Source organism: Tyto alba, unplaced genomic scaffold (genome assembly GCF_018691265.1).
Source record: "Tyto alba isolate M040663 unplaced genomic scaffold, T.alba_DEE_v4.0 Super-Scaffold_22, whole genome shotgun sequence".
Classification (NCBI taxonomy): Eukaryota; Metazoa; Chordata; class Aves; order Strigiformes; family Tytonidae; genus Tyto; species Tyto alba.
In genome coordinates this window covers 13,247,843-13,270,588 of record NW_024881296.1, presented here as the reverse complement: position 1 = coordinate 13,270,588, position 22,746 = coordinate 13,247,843, and the positions used below count along the sequence as shown (strand labels likewise).

Below are 22,746 nucleotides of genomic sequence, written 5' to 3'. Positions count from 1 at the left end.
GACCGAGCCAGCTGATCTTTATTAGAACACAGGAAAAAAAGACAAAACTACTCCTCCATTTTGTTTCACTGTGGGCACTAAGGCTTTGAAAGCAAGAACGCCACCAAGTAACGGCACCTGTCCCAAGCCGGCATGAGGAGGAGCAGGTGCTGTCATCTCCTAAGGTGCCAGTTCCCCGGGGCCTGCCTGCTCTTGGCAGTGGCACAGTGGGGCGAAGGGAGAAGGCGGTGGCTGCCCGTGAGGCAGATGCCGGGGTGGTTGCATTAGGTAGTAACTTAGATGAACACGATCCAGCGGAACCCCGGCACTAGAACCCACTGTGTCACTGATTTAAGAGGCTTGTGAATTAAAATACCCTTGACGGGTTTGGCTCACTGCAGCAAAGGGTGGTACAACTTTTAGCTCAGTTTTTCTTCCGTTTCTGCTGTAAACAACAGCACAGTGAACCTACTCTGTGATTTGGCTGGAAAAGCCCAAGGGGTTTTACTGGAGTTAGACCTAGGAAAGGTGTTAGCTTGTCCGGTTCTGTTTTGACTTCAGACCTCAGGCTTGCTAATAACGGAGAACTCGACACCGTGTTTGTTGAGGCGATCAATCAGTTTTGTTTTGGAGAAGGCAGCGCCCGGAGAATATACGCCACCCCTGTTAATGAAAGTCAAGAGAAAAACGTTAGTGGTGCAGTGACTGAGTGACACCTTGGCTTGAAGTCAAAGATGTGCTTCCCTGGCTAAGCAAGAAGAAGCCACTCTGTCCCACAGGAGAGAGCGTACGAGGAGCTTGGCAAGCTGGTTATAGTCACAGGTTCGTTTCTGAATCCAGCAGAAACCGTTAACTGAAAATACAGATACAGGTGCGACAGATGCTGCACAAGAGCGTTACTGAAAACCTATGACCGCGTCCTTCCAACTGAAAGGCAGGCGAAGAATAAGTGGCTTTAACTCAGCTTGCGGTGAAGAATCTCCCTTGCACAGCCAAATGGGCGAGTAACAGGGAAACCCACTGGGTTATGAGGTCTGTATTTTCAGAGAAACGTACGCAGACAGAAGCTTTAAGCGAGGTCATGCTGTTCTGCACAGGAAAGTACTTACTCTTTGGGCAGACAAGCTGCATCTTCCAGAAGAGATACAGCTGCTTGAACCATCGCAATTGGCGTAGCAATATAGCCAGGCTCTGAGAGGAAGAAAAAAAAAAAAGAAAGAAAATGAAACAAAAAAACAAAATCAAACCAATCAATCTACGGTGTGTTGAAACGTAGCATGTAAGCTTGCTCTTACCTACAGCAAGCTGAAGAATAATCTCTTTGGCAATGAAACAGCCTTCCCCTTTTAAGACCAGCTTTTTTACCTGGCAGTCATCCCAAGTAGCTGGTGAAGCCCTCAAGATCTAACCTGGACACACACTGCTTCAAACACAGGCCTGCGGCCACACAACCACCACGAGCGGTCAGCTCATGCTGACAGAGGGCTCTCCACTACAGCAAGAGCTTTCCCCATCCTGTGCTTAAATTTGGACTTTTGCTGTGAGACTGCTGCATTCGGCTACATCTCCAGTTCTTTGAAGCACCTATGCTTCACTAACGCCTCTCTGAATGGACACGCTCGCTGTCTCCAAGCTTTACTTCAGGTATCGTCTCCCCTCCAAGGAAGGACCCGAAGACAAGTACGTTACAGCTAGAAATGACACCACGCCAGATTTGCTTAAGTTCACTCACAGGGGACTGGAGAGAAACAAGTTTAAGTCCAGGCCGTAACAACTGGAAACTACCCGTAACGCACTCTGCCTGGAACTGCTCTGCTCTACTCTGCAAAAATGACAACTGGAACGGAGAACGTCAGAAGGAAAGAGAATGACGAGAAGGCAAAGGACTTGGCTATTTCAAAAACCAGGTCACAATGAATGCTAGTGCCCAGGGTGACAGACACTCTGTAAAGGCTCTTGACCTTACTCATATTGCAAGAGCTCCTCGAGGGCGAAAGGCACAGCAGTGAAACCATAAACCTGGTTGAGAGTAGGGAATGTGAGGCAAAACCAGCCAGCCGCTACGAACATGCATACCTGGCCCTTTCACTTCGGTGCAGATCTTTACATTCGGTTTCCCATTCTGGGGATCTTGCCCCTCACTGTAACCCTCGCCAAAAAAAGTCATCGTGAAAGAGGTTCCATCCATCTGTCGTGGGCAAGACAAGCGTGGTCACCAAAACAGGAACTCACTTATATCAGGCAAGCACAAGTAGGAAATACAAAGGTATCTGTTACGCCAAATACTGTGATCCGTCTAAACAGGAGAACAGTAATTCTGAGTTACTGCTTAAAAGGTACAGTCTCGTCTGAATCTTTAATCACTTCCACTTGGTTGGAACTGTTACTGTTCTAAAGTCCATTTATTCTCTCGGTGCTTTCACTCCTGGGTTTTTCACTCCTCCGCCATCACCTTCGGCAGACTGAGTGCTGGGCCATCCGTGTAAATATATCAGACCAGCAACAAGATCCATTTTTCCCTCAGAGGAGGTCCACACACTTTGATGTCTAATAGCAGAAGGCGCGATTATTTAAATATTCAAATCTATCTGAACAGGCGCACACAATGTCCAATTAGAAATTATTTCTCTGAGACTCTGCAGTTGACTCTAGATTACTGCTCCACCCCTACCATAACAAACCTCTTCAATGATTGTGATGGAAAGCAGCCAGTTACCTGTTTCTGGGTTGGTCCTTTCCTCGAGAAGCGTCCAGCAGAGAAAAATTCCGGGTACTATATAGTAAGAGGGGAGAGGAGGGGAAAAAGAAGAAAAAATGACAACCAACAATCAACTAGAGGGGGAATAAATTAATCTCCACCCGCTTAATTCTTTTGTGGTTTGAACACTTACTTTTGTCAGAAGTTTTCTTCCAAAGCTAAACTTCACAAGAAGAAGAAAAAAAAAGCCAGCAAACATCAGCTTGATAACAGAGCCAAGGCCACCTATGTTCATGTAAGCGCCAAACTGCACCTGAGGCCAAAACATATTTTCAGTGACTGAACTTACATTAGGAGTTTTGCATCAATTCATTTCATGCAGATGTTCACGCAAACTGAGAGAAACCGATCGTAACAGCCCTAGTAACACGGGCTTTTGCTCAAGCATTTTCATGACACTCTCTCTCTTCGCTGAAAGCAAACCGTTCCAAACTTATCCCTGGCTCAACCCAAAATTCCACACACAATAGATCTACCCCCAAATTAGGACGCAGTTCTCTGATACAAGACAGCTGTTTGAACAGGGCCTTGAACAACTGTTTTAGTTCTAAACAACCCTTTGAATAACGCTTCAGAGTTCATTATGAGAAGACAGTGTAACTGCAGAACGGCGAGGGAGCAAGCATGGTAAACAAGAGCAGAAAATCTTAAAGCAAGATGCGTTTTGGTATCTGATTTCAGGATCCTTTCCCCAGATCTTCCTTTCCTCCTCTTTGTGCTTTAGCTTAAGAGAAACCGAGGCCCGCCTTGAGAATTCCGGAATAGCAATGGCAAGCCCTTCTCATCAATAGTTTCCAAGTACACTTTTAGAGCGCTATCTCACCTCCGTCTCCTAACCGATGCCTGCGGTTCTGCACAGCTGTTACACAGATTGTTCGTGCTGGTCTCCTCTCAGGAAACCATGGAAAACAAAAACCAAGCGTCTTTTCCACCCCCACCGCTTCACACTGCCGTTACTCTGCACACCGGAGACCCGAGCATCAAGGCAGTCTCCAGATACAGAAGAGCAGCACATGAATTCCTTATCAGAATGTTTACTACACTGTACTGACCTGACTATAGTTACACAGACCACAGTTATGACACTTTTAGCAACTCTGGCATAGAGGGAAAAAAAAAAAAAAAAAAAAAGCCCCTGTACAGACACAGAATCTAATGTGTTTAACGTTCCCCAAACCCACGAAGCCTACTTTTCAAGCACTTCTGTGACTCAAGGCTTCCACCCCCTACAGATACACACCCAGACCTCAGAGAGCTGGAGGACCCTACAAGAGACTCTCACAACTACAAGGCTAGCAGCAGTGAGCAAGCTCATCAGGTAGCATATCACATAGCATGAAACAGGCCCGTGCACCCAGAGGAACCTGGAGTACATCAGGGCAAGCAGCTTCCAGACGTGATCAACAAAACAAGTCTCCTCCTTTACAGAAGCAAAAGCATGTCGCAGTTCATTCCTATTTACCTAGCTACAGAAACCCCACTACACAGATCTGCGACAAGAACAGTTATCACCTAAAGGGAAGATTTGCTGAAAATGGTAATAAAGACATAGTATACCAGTAACAGTAACTTACAGGTGTTTCCTGCAGATGTGTGTGCAGGTAACGCTGAGATCGCTTCACAACAGAAACATCAGATCCCATGAACGGAATGGAGTACTCCTTGAATTCCTGATTGTAAAACACACATCCCCTGCAAATGCAAAAAAGAAAAATCAGAAAGTGCAGATGTTCACGCAAACTGAGAGAAACCGATCGTAACAGCCCTAGTAACACGGGCTTTTGCTCAAGCATTTTCATGACACTCTCTCTCTTCGCTGAAAGCAAACCGTTCCAAACTTATCCCTGGCTCAACCCAAAATTCCACACACAATAGAAATTTGATAATCAAAATAACATTTTCCTCATTCTACTGATCGCTTCTGAAATCAAACCCGAAAGTCTGCCCTGTCACTAAAAGGCTCTTAGAACAAGTTAACCTTGAGACTCAGTGAGTGCTGGGACATGTTCTTTTTTCAGTAACATAGGAATGAATCGGTAAAGCTGAACTTGTCTTCCATTCCACTAGACGGGCAGCTATGTGTTCCTACTATACTCAAGTCCTAAATGCATCTTTTCAGCGTTGAAGAACAGGTTAACCATCTATATGAGAAACACTGGAACTGTCAAAAGACAGCCCGTTTCACATCTTATGCTTCTTATACCTTCTCCTAAGTTTGGCACCAACCACTGGGATAGGGGCATAGCCTATCTTTTTTCGAAGCTTCCTCAGGTTGTCTTGATCCGCAAGGCCATAAACAGCTGACTTCCAGGTCCCATCATGTATACAGCAACCCTGGTGACACATCAAGAAACAGCAGTTAATTTGGTACCTGAAGGCTTCGTGTATTATTTTAATAACGAGCTCAGAATTATTACAGAGACTACACACTATTACAATTCTTACATGCGTGTGTTATGATTACATGCATTAAAGTACACCCGAGTGTGGTGGTTTGACCTGGGCTGAAGGACAGGCGCCCACCAGGCCGCTCTGCCACTCCCCTCCTCGGTAGGACAGGGAGTGGAGAAAAGAAGCAGCAAAAAATCCTCTCGAGGGTCAAGTTTAAGAAAGCAAAAGCCAAGGCCGCACGTGAAGCAAAGGAAAGCAAGAAATGTATTTTCTCCTTTCCCCTCAGCGGCAGTGTCCAGCCGCTTCCCGGGAAGCGGGCCTCAGGACGCACAGCCGTAGCTCCGGAAGACAAGCGGCGTAATAGCGCGTTCCCCCCGCCCCTCCTCCTTTCTCTCAGCTTTCAGTGATGAGCAGAGGTCAGGCGCTACGAAATTCCCCTCTCTGCCTTCCAACCATCCCGCCGTAGCTCATGCTCATTACTGAAATCCCTCCTTAGCACCACTTACAACTCGTGCTCCATATATAAACCACCTTTATACCCAACATACAGATTTATACATTCTCCCCAACTACTATCCTCTGTCCTTTAACAGAGAGATATTACTCTCCCACCCCAGGGGACTCTCCCCGACTCCTCCAGATGTTCCTAAGAACAGGCTACGCCTTGTTCCCCGTCTGTCAAGAGGCTTCTCAGGGCAGGAATGCTCCACTATCGGGCACCATCGCCGGCTTGGTCTGGGTCATCACTGCGTTATTTTAGTAACGACCTTAGAATTATTACATACCTCACACGCTGTCATAATTATTACAGAGACGCATTATGATTACATGCATTAAAATATATTGAAACGACCCCACCCCCAAACAAACGATAAAGAAAACCCAACAAACAGCCAAATGCTGGGATTACCGGCAGCACGCGATCAGTATCGGTTACAGTTTGTGTAGGAATCCTTCCCACATCTCTGCAAAAAACTGAGTATTTCGTGAAACAGCTTAGCAACACAACAAACTTCAGGGAGACAGCCTATGCAAACGAGCCTTACAAAAGCCTGTTTGCTTGGGATCCTTTTAGGAGCTCCCAAAGAACAAAGTTCTCAGATTTCATCATCAGCGAACTGCCAGCTCGTTCCTTGGTCTGAATTAATGTAACGACAGTTATTCTCATGGGCTACAATGACGTTACTGCCAATGCCTCTGAGTTTCCAGGAAGGGATAAACTGACTCACCTCAGGCCCATACTTCACTGTCAGGAAGCTTTCGACAGCCGTTAAGGTACCTTTAGGGAAGAAGAAAGCATTACTTGGCATATACACTGTCCTTTGTTCCCAAAGCCAGAGAACACTCTGGCAGACTCAAATAGCAGGCCACTGGCACTGTTAGTTGCAAAGGCAGAGTGGCATCTTTGCATCAAAGGGCAATAAACTCAGGTTAAGTCCCACAGCTCTTTCCGTTAGCAAGTATCACATTTCTTAGGCAAAGTACTTCAGTGGAGGTCACCGATACTACCTTTACTCACTACAGTTGTAATTTGTCTTATCTAGTCAGTGAGATAATGTAAATAACCAACCGGAAAAAATTAAACAAAAAATATTAAGAGCTGTATTTTCTTTTCCTCCGAGTTTCAAGATAAAGGATGATGTAGGCGGTGGAAACCAAGATGGACTCACAGATTTCTGCAGACCTTAACTACAAAGAAAAAAAAAACCAAACCCACAAAAGCCCCAAAACACACAAGATAACCGAAAACATTCAATTTTAGCACAGCTTGTGTTTTGCAAAGAATGCCGAGTTGGGATGAACAGCAAGATACCACCACTCCTCCAAATTCGGCTTTGCTTTGCTCAGCTCCTTCTGAGATTGTAAAACTGTACTCGTACGGGCAAATTTCAATCTAGCAAGCAACTGGAAAGACGGGTGATAATACCACCACGTGCTATCAACTCTAGAGATAAGGAAGAGATAAAAAGACATCTTCAGCCAAAAAAAGGTATCGGACATCAAATCAGAATGCCATGACCAACCACATACTCATTTCCAGGCCTCTTCTCCCCCTCCAATCGGATTCAGATAGAGTTTTCTTAAACTGAAAGTCGATGATACGCTCCAGCGTAAAGCAATCCCACCCCACAGCAGTCTTAATAGTCCATAAAAGCAAAACACGTGGGTTCTCTTATCGGCCCTTCCAACTGAAAGTCAGACCCAATGAACACAGTAGCCTCACTTCAGATTGGGAGCAAGCACTATCTGCATAGAACCACGTCACCTCACATCTTTCCTCAAAGATTTATTGATCTACTTCTGTATTTATCCTCTTTCCATCACTGTCCAGCTGCCCCTCAAGAAAAGGGCGCTGTATGGCGCCTTCGACCTACTTCCACTAGTACAACAGCCTCTCCGTGCTGGCAGGAGCAGAAGAACACCGAGCAATCTGGTCACCCACCGCTTTGCGATCCCTTTCCCGCAGCCCTCCTGTCCCCACTCTCCCCTCCCTACAAGACGCTCCCCACGCAAGAGGCAGCGTGCCGAGGCCTGCCCAGGGACGTCCACACGCCGGCTGGACAGCCCGCTGCTCAGCACTGGGGGTTCTGGTCTCTCGGGGAGCGACGCGACCTGGAATCCCTCCTCTGCCTGGCGACCAGCGCCCTCCAGTCGAACGGGAATAGGATTTACTTTTCAATTTTTATCTACCCGATTTGGATGGCACTGGTCAGCTGGTGAAGGCAGGCAAAAAGAGAGACCGAAGGAACTGCCACGGAAGCACTGCTGCTTTAGGAAACCAGTTGAAAGCATAACCTGCATTTCTTTTTCAGCGGAAAGTCACACTTAAATAAGTCACCTTTCAGCTTGTCTCTGGTGTACAGTACTCCCATATCGGCCGGTATCGTGTCAAAGCCACAGCTTCCAATGATGTACACTCCCTTTTCCGCAGCTTTTTCGTTGTATTTCAGGTACATTCCTTCCAGAAACTACAACACAGTCAGGACAAATAGTTGAAGCGGAACTCTGTGCCTGGCCATACCCAACGGGAGCCATCAGCGCTTTACAGCCCTACCACAGCTCCCTACCTGCTTCCAACCACTTACAAGCATCTTTAGGACAGATACGTATTACTCCTGCTTTACGGTATCACAGACTCACAGCAGGGCAAACAAGTGTGATCCACACAAAATTCCTGCGTAGAATCACCACTGAGACTGGAAGCAGAACTCACAAATTCTGGATTTCCAGAGAGAGCCCAAGAGGCTCTCGGTCAAAAGTAAGAAAGCAATGCAACTAATAGACATTAACGCATGCACTACAGTAATTATCGCATCTGAAAACTGTAGCTCAGGAGGTGGAATTTGTCTTGCTGTGCAAATGCGTTTGCAGACACAGGAAACGTACTCAGAGAATGCTCCTTTAACAGACCCGTCACCGAGGGCAGCATTTTTCTACTGGCACATACCTGGGGTTCTCCGCAGATGTCAATGCAGTTTGCACCATTGTCGACACAGGCTTCTACCATGGGCTCTCCAAGGAACCTATACTGTAGAAGGGAAGGACACCACACGTAACAAAGCAAAACCCACACACCGCAGCTCCCCCGGCGTGCTTTAGCCAACACATGCATCTGCAACAAGAGTAAACGCTTGGTGGCTACTCATTTTGCTCGGTGGGCCAACGAGCCAGTAGTGCCTGTATTGCTGCTGCTGCTGCTGTTGTTGTGGGGACGGGCTGGTGAGAAGGAGCAGCCTCACAGACTTCCTCTCTGACCACGGAGCTTGCCGCACATATTCCACCCCGTTTCTCCCACCACAGGCGAGCACCAGGGCCGGCTCAGCATCTCTCACCTCCGTGTACGCTCCTTGCACTCCTGTATCACCAGCCCGGTCTCCGCTCGAAGACTCGTCGTTTCACGGACGCTGCCATGCCCCAGCTCCCAGCTCTCCTACTCCCATCCCCGCCCAACGCGCTGCCGACACCGCCACCCCGAGTCTCACCGGCGCCGAGCGCTCACAGCAGCGGCTCCGCGGGCCGCTCCGCCGGCTCTCGCGTCAGCCCCGCGCCGCCCCCATCCCTCTGGCCCAACCCAGAACTCCTCCCCACGCTGCCCGTGGACGACTTCAAAAGCCACCGCCAAAGCCCTGCTGCAGTTCAGCGGCAACTGGCCCACAGTTACGCCACCCGCAGCGGAGGCGGGAGACCTTCAGCGGCTCCAGGTCCCGGCTCTACCGTCGGGTCCGTTCCCAGAAGCTCCGTCTCCTCGGGACGGCTCCCGGAGCCCGGCGGCAGGTTTCCCGGCGGCCGTGGCCGCCCTCCCCTCCCCTCCCCGCCCCTCGGAGCCCGGCCGCCCGCAGCGCTGGGAGCGGCGGCGGAGGGGCAGGCGCCGGGCCGAGCTCTGCCGGGAGCACCGCCCGCCTCGCCGCACTCACCGGGCCCACGCAGTTGAGCACCAGCCGGGTCTGCCTCGCCATGGCGGCCAGCGACGCCGCGTCGCCCACATCGCACAGCAGCACGCCGACCTCCGCGCCGAGCGCCGCCTTCCCTGCGCGCCGGAGACCGCCGTCACCGGCAGCGCCGTCACCGGCAGCGCGCGCCCGCCGGGCCGGGCCGGGCCACGCCACACCACCCCCTTCTCTTTTCCCCTCCCCTCCCCGGTCCGCCGTCTCCCCGGCGAAGCCCCAACACCGGGCGGCTCGCCCCTCAGCCCTGCCCCTCACACCCGCCCGCGGGCGGCTCCCGATGGACGGGGCCCGGTCTCGGCGGCGCTGCGCCACACGTCCCGCAGCCGCGGCCCCTACCCAGCCTCTCGGCCGCCCGCTCCAGCACCGCCCGCAGCTTCTCCCGGCTCCGCCCGGCCACGGCCCAGCGTAGGCCGCCGCGCAGCTCCCCGCTGGCCGCCACCCGCGCCACCTCCTCCACCACGAACTGGCCGGTGAAGCCCGAGGCCCCGAACACCACCAGCTCGTAGGGCCGCTCGGCCGCCGCCGGCCCGCCGCCTCCAGCCGCCATGGGGAGCGCCGCCGCCGCACTGCCTGGCTGCTGCGGGTACCGGCCGCGGTCACGCGGGCCCGCCCCCCCGCGGGGCGGGGCGGGGCGCGCCAGGGCGCGCGGCCCGCCCACGGGGCGGCCGTAGGCGCGCGCTCCCCGCGGCCCCTCAGCCACGGCGGCCCGGCCTTTGCCGTTCTTCCAGCGGCGGGGGGAGAGGTGCTGTCGCTCAGGGGATTTTTCGACATACCGTGAGCGAAGGAAAGCGTACCGAGATATGGCCAAGAGGCTTTGCAGCCCACGGTTTAAGCAGCAGCGTTTGTAGAGGGATGGCGTCACTGTTGGTCTCGTAGCATACATTTTGTCTCCTGATGAACACAGCTCGTTATTATGAGTTATTGCCATAATCATTTCAGCACAGCTGGTGTAGATGAAGTGACATCTGTTATTAATCGAAAGGAAACCCTTAATTGCCTGGAACTAAAATGAAATGCTGTGTTTCCCCCCCACAACTACAGCAAATACTTGATGTTTTGCTCAGCGACAAGAGCAGAGTTACACAAAATTTGAAGTTCCCGTTGCAGTGGGGAGAAGCAGTGACACCGCAAAGCCACGACGGTAAGGAGCGTTTGCGACCGTGGCACGGTGAGGTACAGTCATGTTTCCTGTGGTTTTTATGGCCAGGCTGCTCACCTGTATTCCAGAGGCTCGCAGCAAGTCACACATGAAGCAACCTCATGAAGCGTGCTCACTGGCCCTTTTTCTTGGGGAGCATCTGCCATATCTAAACCGTTCCTGAGAGATGCCTGTCCAACCTGTGCTAAAACCTCTGGTGATAGACCCTTTCACACTGTTTCCCAGGCAATCTCCTCCTGCACTTTGTTATACATAGTGCTGGAGACAAGAAACTAGATCTCCACATCCTGTAGTTTCAGCCCCTCACTATTTCTCCTGTTTATAGAGGACATTGGTAAAAGATTCAATATCTGAAGAGTGTATAAAAAAGATGATGCAAAGCTGGAAACTGATACGCATTTCCTCAGTCTTCCCTACATTAAAATCTTGTGATCTTTCCTCACAGGCCACTTCATACATACATTTTTCCTGTTCTCTGATCTGTCTCCAGCTGGTTTACATTTTTCTTGAAATCTAGTGCCCACTACTTGGCCCCACAGTTGCATTGTCAGTGCTAAATTGATTGAGAAGGTTATGTGATGTGCCAGAATTAGCCCCTGTTTCTACATGCCCCAAACATTTGTGGGTTTTTTTTGCAAGTGTCATATTGTTGATGTACCTGCAGCTCATGATCTATTCCACCTCAGAGGATTTTTCAAATCACTGCTGCCTAGCCAGTCTTTTTCCATTCCAGATTTGTACAGAAAATTAATGTGCTTTCTGAATGCATTCTAAACATCTCATCCTCAAGGCTGCAGGAGATCCTTACCTCTAAGCAGCAGCATCAACTCCTTCAGTAGTGCTGATGCAGTTGTTTGTAGGCCTACACTATCAGCTGCCTCAGTGAAACAACTCGGTCTAACAAAAAACAAAGAGTTGGGGGAGGGAAGGACAAAGACGGGTTTTGTGCTCTTTTTTAATCCAGATCATTTCATTGATCTGATTTCCAGAGCAACCCTGCAAAATCATTTTTTTGTGTTTGAGGTCACTGAACATCTCAGAAGTCAAGCTGGTCTCTTACTACCTTCCCATCCTTCCTACACATTGGGATAATTTCCAGCTGTGCCTGTAATACTGTTGAACTCTGAGCTACTTTCTTGTTCTGCTCAGTTTTCTGCCACCAATTCACAGAGTCTGTTTTCTTCAAGACCACTGTCTTAGGTCATCCACTTTCCCTTCTCCTTTGCAAAAGCTTTGAAAAAACATTGCAACAATAAGCAATAGATATTTTTTCCCCCATTGTGAAGTTAACAAAAATCATTACTTCTTCGGACTTTGCAGTTTTTCAGTGACAGGAGACTGTAAAGAGCCTGCGAATTGCAGAGGGATTCTGACCTAGCTCGCAGGTCTGGCTGGGATCCTCAGCCTGCTTTCTTCATCCCTTTGCTCCAGAAGCTTGCCTCTCTTGCCTCCTCTCCTTCTTACGTATTATCCCCTTTTCATATTTAATCCCCTGTCACTCCCAGAAAACACAGCAATTTATAAACCTATGACTCTGACTCAACCATTTATAAAGAACTGGGACTGCATAAGCTTCCTCGGGCCATATGTATTTGATAAGACCTGTATTGTGGTGTTAGGCAGTGGCTTAGCAAGCACAAGCTAGTATGCAGTGCTGAGAACCCTGTCTTCTCTCCGTGACTGAAATTTTACACCAAACTTGGCAGATTTATCCTGTTTGTCAATCCACAACTCTCAAGATTTCATCTACACTTTCAACGTCAGTTACATTTCTTTAAAACACACCTGCTGGAGAAAGATAATTCATGTAAGTTGCAGCTTACACAAGCAAGAAACCAGGCTTTCAGAGTTGCAGAAAGACACCTTAAAACCAGCTAGAGGGACATCAAAACACGAGGCAAACCTGTTTTTTTTTTTTTTTTTTTTTTTTGCTTACATAAAATATCATGGTAGCTCCAACTCATTTTTTCTGGAGAGAGAAATGTGGTTGGCAAGTGGAAGAATTCTGTTTGCAGACATCTCTATTTTCATTCCAGCTCACTGGGTTAAAAAAAGAATAAAAATCAAAGTCTCCAAGCCAGTTTACATTCCTGCCTGTGAAACTAACAAGTAGACAGGTAGGTTTCGAAAGAGCAAACATCAAGGCAATGACAAGGATCCAATTTTAAATGGAAAGCTTACAGCAGTCCTGACTAAAGGCAAAGGTTAACCTGTCTCCCTAGTTAGTGTCACCAACGCAGGATTGCAAAAATTATTCTGTGGGAAAGCAGTAGGATGATCTACAGTTTTCCCTTGTCCAATAGGAAGACAAGAAATGCCAGATCTGCTGCCAAGTGCAGTTCTGCAAAGGAGGTTCCCACCTGAATCGGCTTTAGAAGCTCACAAAAAAAGATACTGCTGTTTCTTTTAAAATCTTGTTTTTCAGATTTGAAGGTGCTTATTTTTTCCATGTGCCTCTGCATACAGATACTTAAAGATTTCAGTACTTTATTTAAGGCCTTGTTTAGACAGACTGCCCCAGTCTAAAATGACTTCAATTACTAGAGGTCCCTGCCATTTCTGGGCGGACAAAGAAGCACACAAGCATATGCACGCACACACACATGCCACACCTTCACAAATTCCTTAAATAAAAAGGGGCATGTCTCCCTTTGCTAGCTTCTCCTGTTCCACCTGGAGCCTCTGGCAGGATCTGAGGAATCTGTGTAAGCATTTCTAAGAGCACTTGTATGTCTCTTCATTTCATACAGTAGGTATTCTGACAAAATCCTTTCTATCAATATTTATATATTTCTTGGACACCAATATTTGTGGTAAAGTTTTTTATACTCATTTATAACTTTAGGGTACTTTTTGTTTTTTAGAGTGGGAACGCAGATGTTCCATTACTGCTTTTTAATTGAAATAATAATAAGGTAGCAGAAAGAGTGCAATATGATGTCAATTGCACAATGGTGTATGAAGGCAATTTTTTTAAACACAACATTGTAATTGTCTTGTACCCCAAAGGATCAAATAAGACCATTGCAAAAGTTACTTGCATCATTGCAAAAGTTACTACAGAACACATGCAAAATAGAGCATAAGAATAGAGCATAAGGGTAGGCAGAGGTGTTGGGAAATAAGGTTTATTAACAATGTGTGGATAATTCACTGCAGGGTATGACAAATTATGTGGGTGAGTATATAAGGGATTAATAAAAAAAAGGTAGGCATCTCTCTACCTGCTACAGTTACTCAGTACTGTAAGACCGTGAGAATAAATGTTTCTGGAACAAAGCCCACAGTTCTTAGTGCCGTGATGTATCTTCACCTTCATTTATACAGGATGTTACTTTATAGACAAGAGGCAATATCCTCCAAAAAGCCACCCCATACAGAACTTAAGAATTTGTAATAAACCAAACCATTTAGACTGGGACAAAAAAGAGGAAATTAAAAACTGCAGAGAATCCAACAGTTGCTAGCCATGTGTGGCAGCTCTGATGCTTTATTTATTGTATTTTAGTTTCTTTTAAAATATCACCTAACCTTTTTGAAAAAAAAAAAAAATATAGAATCATTTAGGTTGTAAAAGACCCTTAAGATCATCAAGTCCAACCACAAACCTAACACTGCCAAGTCCACCACTAAACCACATCCCTAAATGCCACGTCTACATGTCTTTTAAATACCTCCAGGGGATGGTGACTCAACCTGTTCCCTGGGCAGCCTCTTCCAATGCTTGACAACACTTTCAGTGAATAAATTTTTCCTAATATCCAATCTAAACCTCCCCTGGCACGACTTGAGGCCATTTCCTCTGGTCCTGTCACTTGTTACCTGAGAAAAGAGACTGACCCCCACCTCGCTACTGCCTCCTTTCAGGTAGCTCTAGAGAGCAATGAGCTCTCCCCTCAGCCTCCTTTTCTCCAGGCTAAACAACCCCGGTTCCCTCAGCTGCTCCTCATAAGACTTGTTCTCCAGACCCTTCACCAGCTCCATTGCCCTTCTCTGGACACGCTCCAGCACCTCAATGTCCTTCTGGTAGTGAGGGGCCCAAAACTGAACACGATTTTTGAGTTGCGGCCTCACCGGGGCTGCGTACCGGGGGACGGTCACTGCCCCAGTCCTGCTGGCCACACTATTGCTGATACAAGCCAGGATGCTCTTGGCCGCCTTGGCCACCTGGGCACACCTCTGGCTCACATTCAGCCGGCTGCCGACCGACACCCCCAGGTCCTTTCCCGCTGGGCAGCTCTCCAGCCACTCTGCCCCAAGCCTGTAGCGTTGCGTGGGGTTGTGATCCAAATACATACATGTGTAATATTGTATACATATAGATATTCAAACAAATACATATTCAGCCAAGTAAAAATAATAAATGAGCAAAGTTATTTCCACCTATTTGCTTATTTCGAAATTGGGAAATTACAAAACAACAGATGGTAGCCTATGACACCTGCAGATCCCACCCTTTTATTTTTTAATAAGCTGTCTACACATTCCCATTCATACACAACTCAAAACAATCTCTTAAAAGAATAAAATAAGGCACCATTGGCCCCTGGAAATACAAAAGAGGTCAAAGCTTTTGATTGCCGCTGGAGTTCAGGCTCTTCATTTGATATTTACTGCATTGGTCACTTGTCACACTGAACTTGAAACACGTACAGGTTTGAAAAGACTGATAAACATACAGATTTTTTCAGTAGATGAAGACCAAACAAGAAACTGTAGGGGAAGAGCACATTTGTCTGATGACGCTAAATAATAACCAATGTTGCATTAGAAACCTCTATGATAAAAGTGGTTGCACAGTAAATTAAGACATAAAGAATTAGACACCAGAGAGTTCTTGTTGGGTACTGCAGGGCTCTGCCCTACCTCACAGCTCAGTAGTCATTTTGATGATAACAACTGAAGATATGAAACTCTCCCATAGTTGCAGAGAAATAATTTAAAGGCAGCTAAGAAATTAAAAGTGAGGGTATTCAGAAAAATGCAAACTAATCTATACTGGAGAATTAAAACCTGGAATACAGGTATGCTAAAAGAAATGTGGGTAAATGTTTTGCCCAGTGGATGGCAAATGTAGGAGATTATTAGCAGTGTAGAAGCATCAGATTGCATAGAAGGAAATAAAAATCTCTCTCCATTTGAAAGTCTCATTTTAAACATTGCATTGCAGTTCAGCCACTTCACTACAATGAATAGATGGTAAAACTGCGGACAGTTCCAAGAAAATCATCGAGGAAATAATGAATTATCCAGGAGTAGGAATGGAGGCCCCTTCCAGGAAGAATCCAAAGTTCAAGGTATATATTATTAAGCTAAAAATAACTACAGGGGCATAATAAAGCTTTGCAAAAATGTGAGGATGAAGCTTCTAGGGATGGAGGGTGAAAGACTTGGCATACAAAAAGAGGTGGGCGCCTGAGAAAACATGACTGACAGAGTGACCAGCACAGCCCATTCCTCACAGCACAGGAGGTGTTGATAGGAGAGTGAGACCAGTGATTTGATGAGTGTCAGTGGAGAAGACATCTGAAACTGAGCGTGTTAGTAGGTGGGACAAAGCACCAGAATGTTAACTCTGACAAAGTCATACGACACAGCAAGAGTAAGTGGATGGCTAGGGTAGATCTCCCGTTCTTTACTGTCTGCAGCCTTCAGTATTAGACTGGATTGCCAAATTGTCTAGCCAACTTTCCCACAATGACATTGTGAATATAACAACAGAATCTAATAGTTTTTAAAATATTCCTAGTATCGTATTTAAGCAAGGTCATTATAAAGGGAAAATATCTGTATGCTCTAATTAGCTAAAACTACTTGCAGGCAAAACCATACAGTTCCTTAGTGCTATTCCCTGTATTCTACTGATGTTAGGTGCCTACAGAAATTCTTGGGGGCCAGTCAAGGCCTGACCCCACACCCAGGTGCCTCTGTTCAGTGCATTTGAATGCTCTGTCAGTGTTCATGCAGAGTATCCACAAGTACTTTTCTTTTTTCAGGTTGTATACTGTCTGTTCACACATAAAGAAGGACTCTCAGGTTGTCCAGTTTTACACATTGGCAAAACGATGACCGCTCATTTTGGTCACATTTATAGATCACAACTGAACTACACAGGCATTATTGTTCTCAGTAGCCTTGTAGCTGTCTTTGAATTGATAATATATTCCATCTTTTGACCTCCAAAGACTTCTTTTTCCCAGTACTAATTTGAACAGCTCCTTTGCGAGACATCTAACCACTGCACCTGTTTCCTTTACATTAAGGGTTAGGAGGGATGGTCCATCACAAAACTCCAGTCTTCAACCCAGAAGCTACAGCAGCTCAGTGCAAAACTAACTCTCTCCTCTCTCTCTCTTGCTCTGCAAGCAGAGCACATAGCTATTCCTTCTAAGCCTATATCAGTTTTAACACCTTCACACCATCATAACTCCCCTTGAAGCCACCCTCTCTCACCAATGCTGCATCTGTGTGAGCTGTCGGAGACTAAAGGGAAGTGAATTCCTGATAAGGGCAGAAGAAATGGTGCAGCAGTGGAGCTTCTCTCCCTCTTGCTCCTGTGAAAGAAAGTGGGAGAAGAGATCATACCATTTAGTTTTTTGCCGCTGCTCTTGCTCTGTGTGGATATTCTGTGCAGGAGAGCTGCCGCAGAGTTTTGGAGGTGAGAGCAGAATGTCAAATGTCCTGTGCTCTCAGCCACCATACCCTGCAGAGGTATTTCTGTGCTGAAATAAGGATGAGAAGCAATACTTCGAAGCTGCTTCTTTTATGTCTCCCATGTAGCTACTATTCAATAGCCCCTAATTGAACTTCTCACAGGGTAGCTGCAATTGAATTTACATCTGTCTGTATTACGGACAAAGGCAAAATGTCTTCCATCTTCCTCATAGGAAAGATTCTAACAGATCTCTAGTGTATGTAATCTTGGAATGGATCACATTTGCCAAAATCTGCTGCTCACAGATACATCTCATCATGGAGGTTTTCTGAGAATTGCCACAAGAATGATCAACTTTTGTTCCTTTTGTAGAAAGCAGAAGTTTAACTTTCAGGCCACTGTCTTGCCTCAGAATGGAGTTTAGAGCTAAGCAGTCAGCACATGTATCATTTACTGTGAGGATGGAAAGAACAAAAACACAGAATGTAATGCAGAGACAGCAAATTCCCTTCGTTTTATAGAGCTGGCCTGCTCAGCAGTGTGCAGGGCCAGTAACTGTACTTTGAGAAATACTAAAGAACCAAATGGTCCTACAATGTGGGGAATATCTGCAGTGCAGCACATTTTGCCATGTTCTTGACATACCTCCAACACTCCAGGTGACTCTTTGCAAGACCTGTGTAGAGCCCTGCATTGGTTTGTGTCAGGACAAAGCCTCACTTACCAACACAGAGACAATTAGCTCCCACTTTTCTGAATTTTGGGGATAGCATCAAGGTGTCTAACCTGGACTGAGAATCAGTTATTTAAGGCTTTACTTTAGTAACACCATCTTACTTGTCACCTACCAAAGCTTGCTTGACTCATACCAAATAATGAATTGACCATATTAACCATTTTCACTCTGTTGATGAACATGTGCAAGGTCATTAGGGTAAAAGGCCCCAATCTGATCTTCTCTGACCACCTCCTGCAGCACCTTCTCTTTAGCAGAGCGCTTAAGACTATCCTAAGTGGTTCGGATGATTTTTCTGACTCATACTAGTATATTAGTGTTCTCCAGCAAAAAGGCTCCCAAGGTATGGCATACAAACTTTTTTCAAAGTGTTTTTTAAAGGAAAAATCAGCTTACGTGGCAACAGTAGCGGATTCCAAGTCTGGTGTGTGCTAATTCTTGTCTGAACAAGAACAAATACCTCCACATGAACAGCAACTGTGTGATGCGGGGAGGATGGCCTGATGGCAGATAACTACCTGGCCACAAGGGAAGCACATTTATAGACATCTTTAGTCATTAACCACTTCCTGAACATTAGATAAACACTTCCACAACAGCAGTTACAGCTAGTCAACAGAACTTCACTGCTGTACGTAGTGCATTGAACTGCTCCCCTCAAAATGCCTCCAGTAGCAACTCAGGTGGTGCCTGAGCCTGCACTTGCAGCTCAGGATGGTGGATCAAGGAAAGACAAAAGAAAAGAATAAGTTAAAGCACAGGGTACTGATGAAACCTAATGTGCTTTAGGTAGGCAAGTGGATTAGGTTGGGGACATGCAGTAGCTGGGCAGAGGTGAAAAGTTTTGTATCTGAGTGATTTTTCAGACAGGAAAATAGAGTATCTGAGGTAGATACACCAGTTGGTAGGAATAGGATGTGCAGCAGAAGGATGTCAAGACATGGATCTGAGGATCTAATAAAGGGGAAGCAATGCACTAGGAGGGAACAGGCAGGCAGGAGGGGAAACAAACCTCTTCTGACCCATTTTTATGATCTGGAAAAAAGTATTCTGGTAATATCTACCAATGCTGAGAAACAAATCAAAGTTTGAGACCTCCCTGCCCCAGTTTAATAGTGATTTGCAAATTATCTGCAATTGAAAGCTCAGTGTGCTTTTCATAATGCAGGCCATGTAGTTGCCCACACAGAAACTGTAAGTTAATCAACAGGAGAGTTTTACTGACAAATGAGAGCAAGCAACAGGGTGAAGTATAGTAGCGCCTTGCTAGGCTCAGAAACTGTGTCTGAGCTCCCTCTGGTGAGTTGTGTTGTTTTTCTATGCTCAAAGATCACGACCAGCTGTTGATTGAATAGCTAAATTCAAACCCAAATAATTTAAAGCGAATAAACAGGCAAAGGATCTTTGTACTTGTCCTGTAACAGTTCACATCAATTCTGCTTCACAAAGCTAAGTTCTCCTTTTCAGAAGTTTCCAGAAAAGTAAAAAAGAACAAATGCAATCGTAATGGTGTTAGAGACAAATTGAAACTAGACTGTTTCCAAAGAACTGGGAAAACAAAAGCAGCAGGCTTGTGTAACTTCCTTCTGCAGGTAACAAATATTTTCTAAAACATAGAACGGTGTGTGGTAGAGGGCTTTTGCCATCATTAATGCAAAACAACTGCCAGAAAGAAGGCTGGCATATAGAACAGTTCACCTGTTATTTTATGGAATAAGCAAATGGATGAATCACTAACCTTTTTAAAAATTCAGACTGCTCAATTTTCTACACGATGTATAAACTCTAAAACATGGCCACTGTAAGCCTGCAAAGGACATTGTACAATTCATTTAAGTGTCAAGATTTGGGGTCCTCCTCCAATAACATCCCCTTTGCAAACTTAACAAAAAAAATGTTTAAAATTCTTAAATTTTTAAAGTAAAATTTTTAAAAAACTAAAATAGACATTAAAATAATTCTCATGGACCATGCAGCTTGAGACATTTGTGTTCATCCTGATGGCATTTCTCTGCCTGCCAGTTTATTTCCTCCTGGAATGAGGAGTAGAAGGGACATTTTTGTATGCAATGAGCTTAAGCCACAGAGGCCATCAAGTGTTGCCCCAGCTCCTTCATACAAGTACACGTATATGCCTATGCTTTTGTCCACAGTGGGAGGCAAAAAAAAACCCTTTTATTACAACACTCAGCTATCTTTTGGTTAGCATAAGTGTGTCCTCCAGCTCTACTGGTGATTTGCTATGAGTTTGCTTCACCTGCCTCTGTAGCATACAGGACCCCTTGTCTTGGTTGTAACCTCTTGTCTGGGTACAACTGGTACAGCAAGCTGTGGACATCAGCATCACTGTTGCCTGCTACTGTTGTTCTCTGGTTTGTTATCATTTCAGCTGTGCTCATGCAACTGCATTTCATTACATCGTTCAGCCACAACCACATACTAACTTCTGTTCATATATTCATTCTTTTTCAAGATTCCTGTGCCACCAAAAAAATCCCTATCTCCTAGGTGTATGCCACTAACAACCTTTGGCTGTCCTACCCCCTTCTGGGTACAGCAGAGACGTAGTTCCCTCATAGCTCCTGTCCTCACACTGCCCTGCCTCATTGAGAACTCATTTCTATAGTTCTCAAATCCACATACACATTTAGGAGTGGGCACGACAGCAGCCATAAAGTCCATCAGAGCAGGGTGAGAAGTTGTTATCCCATCAGCCAAGGATGAGTGAAAACTGTAGAGGAAGTTAGTTTACCCACATAAGGAAGAGAACGGAGAACTGGAGCTTTGCATTTAGCATTACTGAGCAGCACTATTTCTCTGCCCACCACATCAGGCTTGTCATAGGCTCACCAACAGGAGGTTTGTTCACCTGGTTTTACAAAAGTTCTCATAAGGAGAGGAAGCACCCAAAGGCTAGAGAAACAGTAGAAACCACTGTACTGTCTCTCCACCTCCCAGGCCAGTTCATCATTTGATCATGCACTAAGCATTTGAATGGAATTTTTCAAAGCAGTTGCTCTATCTTGTCCTACAAATCCAGTAGTAATTGAGGCTTCCAAGGAGAGTAACAGCCCCATTGACATCTGTGCTCAGTCACCACCTCTTCATGCTGCCTAAAACATGCAAAAGTTTGTAGGTTTGGTTTTAGCTGAAATAACTAATGTTGAATGCACTGTGATATATAACAAGAAATAAGGCATGTGGAATGAAAGGTACAAGGTGCTGTACAAGTAATTGGGAGCACGGTGGTCAGATTCCATATCAGAGGAAGGATATGATGCTGAAACCGTCTGGCCTGCAGCTATGGAAACACAAAAGAGGCATAAAACCAAGTTAATGGCAGCACACCAGGGCCTTGTTAAAAACCGACACAACTCAGTGCAGATGTAGCACCACCAAAGGCTCTTTGGTGGGCCTGGAGACAGGGTGACCTTACATTTCATGTATATACCTAACAGCAATACCTGCCCCCGCAGAAAAAGGTTATTTCTAATGATCACTCTCTTATACCTTACAAGAGTTCCATACCTGTGGTAAATATTAGGAGCTCTGGTTGTCCTTCTTGCCATTGAATTTTTTTATACAACACAATGGAAATTGACTTTTTATGAAAAATGAACAATCTTCTTTATAGGAATAAATAACAAGATCCAGCAGGTAAAGCTGAAACTGAAACTAGGACATTTTAGCTTAAAAAAACCTCATTAGGATTTAATGTAATTAGGATTTAATGTCAGTCACCTGAAAACAAGCCACAGCTGCTCATCAGAATTACCACTTAAAATCAGATGCTAAACCTGCATGTCTGGTTCAGAGAACATTACAGATAACCTGAAATTTACTCTCAAGCATTAATGAGATAAATTGGTGATCACATGGTTGTGCCCTTAAATCAGCCGGAGCGGGGAAACCACTAAGCATTGCTCAGATCTGAGGAACAGGCTTGTGCTGTTATCAGCCATTACAGCCACGCAAGGTGGACTCATTTTCCTCTCATTAACACTTCAATCCTTTTCCTGTGTTTTTATGTGACTGGTTTGACACACGCACAGACAGAAACAAAGAGTATTGTTTCTTCAAGCAGTCTTGTTTCAGCAGCGGCCATCAGTCCCCACGTCACCAAAGACGCGATGCCTCTTCTTGCCCGCACAGCCCCCCTGGGCAATGACCCCAGGGACGGGGTCCCTGGTGCCCCAGGCCAGAGCCCGGCTCCCCCAAGGCAGCAGGTGGCACCGCTCGCCCGTGCCACCACAGCCTTTGGGCCGTTTGCCCTTTGGCTGGGCTGCTGACATTGGTGTCCTATTTGGGACAGCTTTCTGTCTTTAGCGGCAGGACTGCAGAGCTGTTGTTACTTCTTTTGGTGTAAGTAGGGAGGGAATAGGAAAAATCCAAAGCAGGGCAAAGTCTGTAAAAGGTTCTGGGTTTGAAGCAGCGGTCTGGAAAGTATTTGCTACACATAGGTCAACATTTGCTTTGAAATAAAAATCTGGATGCTTATTTGGTTTTGAGGTGTCTGCTTATCAGCCTTCTCGGAGACTAGAGTTAACTTTCTTTTTGCAGGAGTTCTCAGTACTCTCTACTCTGAAATCATCAGCCCACACACATGCCCCATTTTCTCTC

At 46.1% G+C, this 22,746-nt stretch overlaps 1 protein-coding gene across 1 annotated transcript; it reads right to left on the bottom strand.

Annotated features, from left to right (window-relative positions):
- Window positions 1–10,192, bottom strand: SCCPDH (saccharopine dehydrogenase (putative)). The gene is made up of 12 exons (XM_032989406.2): window positions 9,913–10,192; window positions 9,544–9,656; window positions 8,577–8,657; window positions 7,968–8,097; window positions 6,358–6,407; window positions 4,941–5,071; window positions 4,312–4,429; window positions 2,871–2,990; window positions 2,696–2,752; window positions 2,056–2,167; window positions 1,089–1,170; window positions 1–642 (listed from the first exon to the last, which is right to left on the bottom strand). Exons 1-12 carry the CDS (start codon window positions 10,121–10,123, stop codon window positions 537–539), a joined length of 1,311 nt encoding a protein of 436 aa, XP_032845297.2. The 5' UTR covers window positions 10,124–10,192; the 3' UTR covers window positions 1–536.
- Between the last annotated feature and the right edge of the window lie 12,554 nt (window positions 10,193–22,746).